General features: G+C 40.5%; 1 protein-coding gene across 1 annotated transcript in view; it reads right to left on the reverse strand.

The window, feature by feature from the left end:
• Nucleotides 1-1189: 1189 nt before the first annotated feature.
• LOC122797816 (msx2-interacting protein-like) overlaps nucleotides 1190-1964 on the reverse strand; it is a 222269-nt gene continuing 221494 nt past the window's right edge. Inside the window, exon 5 of the mRNA XM_044066338.1 lies at nucleotides 1190-1321. Within this exon, the coding sequence (XP_043922273.1) occupies nucleotides 1190-1321 (132 nt within the window). The remainder of the gene's footprint in view (nucleotides 1322-1964) is intronic.

The following is a 1964-nucleotide window of genomic DNA, read 5'->3' on the forward strand; positions in this document are numbered from 1 at the left end:
CAGTAGAAACTGTTAGAGGACAGTCTGCACAGTCTATGCCTTTAGCTTGTAGTGTCTAGAATATCTGACTAGCCAGGGGCCCAAAAAGGAAATCCGTTGTCCATGGGGCATCCTGGGTATCTACCTTTACATGTTCTGGCAGGGCACTGCACAGTCAGCAACTAATCATATGGCATCTGCCTTGCAAGAGGCATCGGAAGCATCAAAGGAACATTTCTAAGAGTCTTTGGCATAGCAACCCAGGAATTACCACTGAACAACTCCAATATCTCCCAGATAATGTTATCCTGGCTCCACTTAAACTTCATCGTCATCTCAACTAGGAGAGACTGTTAGTATTTAATCATAAGAAATGGACAATTTAATGCTCCCAAACCCAATCTAAACTGGTGCATGTCTTCTTTCTAAAACAAATAGAGAGCTCTACTTTATCAATTTTGTGTGCGTTTCTCAAAGCCCAACCTTTGGAAACCCTAAAACCTGAAGACGGCACTTAACCACCTGCAACAAGCTGTATATACAGCTGCCAGCAGGACTCTAGCATTATACACAAATGATCACTTTTTCCAGGGTACAACAGGGGGATATGACTCAAGTAGCAAGGGTGTTCCCGGACCAATTTCCATAAATCAAAAACTGAAGGTTTGGCTTGTGAAAATTCAGTAGCTTCCAAATTAAATTATTTTCTCTTTTTATGCAAATGTCCCAAAATATAGATCCTTAGGTAAAGTGTCTAAGGCTAGTATCTTCAGAGATGGTATAAAACCAATTAAAGTACTGGTCAACATATGCCTCAAAATCAGAAAAACCACAACACTCCACTGGGTTTCCACACCTCTTCACTTAACAGGACTGATTCCTGGAGTAGGAGGCTTTTCAGGGTTAAAATGTCTAGATATAAAAATCAAGGAGCTCCTCACAAAAAATGAAAAATTCATGCAAGGAATTCTGCTTCTGCCTATACAGAACAGAATGAGATGGCAGACAGGTTTATCTTTAGAGACCTGGGCCTGTACTTGGATGTGGTATTCGCAAATGAGGAGCAAATGCTACCACAATTTGGTCCACAGGTACTTCCTCATATACAAACATATGGGGAATAGCATCCTCCACCTTGGTAACCAGAATGTTAATGTCAGAAGCCAGACACTGCTACGTGGTTCTGAGAAGAACTAATATAGAAGGTTGATTAAGCTTGAGTGGGTATCTGCACCACAACAAGCTTATCATCCTCTCCAAAAATTTCGTCAGACACGGGAAAAAACGAAACAGCATCACCACATAACTTCTGCTGCAAGTATTCCTTTAAGTACTCATCCCTCTAAGTTTGATAATTTTAGAATTAAAATGCAAAGTGGTGACAGATGGACACATCACACTTTAGACGGAGGAAAATAAGGCAAAAGCCAGGAAAATATCTGCAGGGAAATTGGTTTCTACATAGACCATTAACTTAATGCTCAACAACTTACAAAGATAAAAACCTAATAATGAAGAAAATGCATTTCCACAACTAACTGCAAACTAAGTTCATGATTTTGGGTAAACCTAAGAGTGATAAATCTAAAGCACCAAATAAGGCTTTAATCACACTAGAACAAACAGCTGAAGATGGTGCAAGCTGACTACCATTTAAGCCATGGGACATCCTTACATTACAAGACGGCCAGCAGAGTCAAGTAGGAGGAAGTCAAACATCTGACAAACTTGTCCTCAAACCTGTTGCAGACAGGAATTCAGCACTACAACAGTGAACTACAAAGAACTTCACCAGTTTCCAATGGGTTCCAAATACCATGATTCCAAAGAGGACTATAAACATCATCCTTACACTAATGTGAAAACCACCAGGATCTCAGAATAAACGGGGGTCCCCAAATGCGAGCCCTAGCCCATCAATATAGCACAACTACTCGAAGAAAACACTGAGTGGATAGAGTCTGCGCACTTCAGTGAAGCCATTT

The sequence above is a fragment of the Protopterus annectens genome, chromosome 3.part1 (assembly GCF_019279795.1).
Source record: "Protopterus annectens isolate FY-2018-M chromosome 3.part1, PAN1.0, whole genome shotgun sequence".
NCBI lineage: Eukaryota > Metazoa > Chordata > Ceratodontiformes > Protopteridae > Protopterus > Protopterus annectens.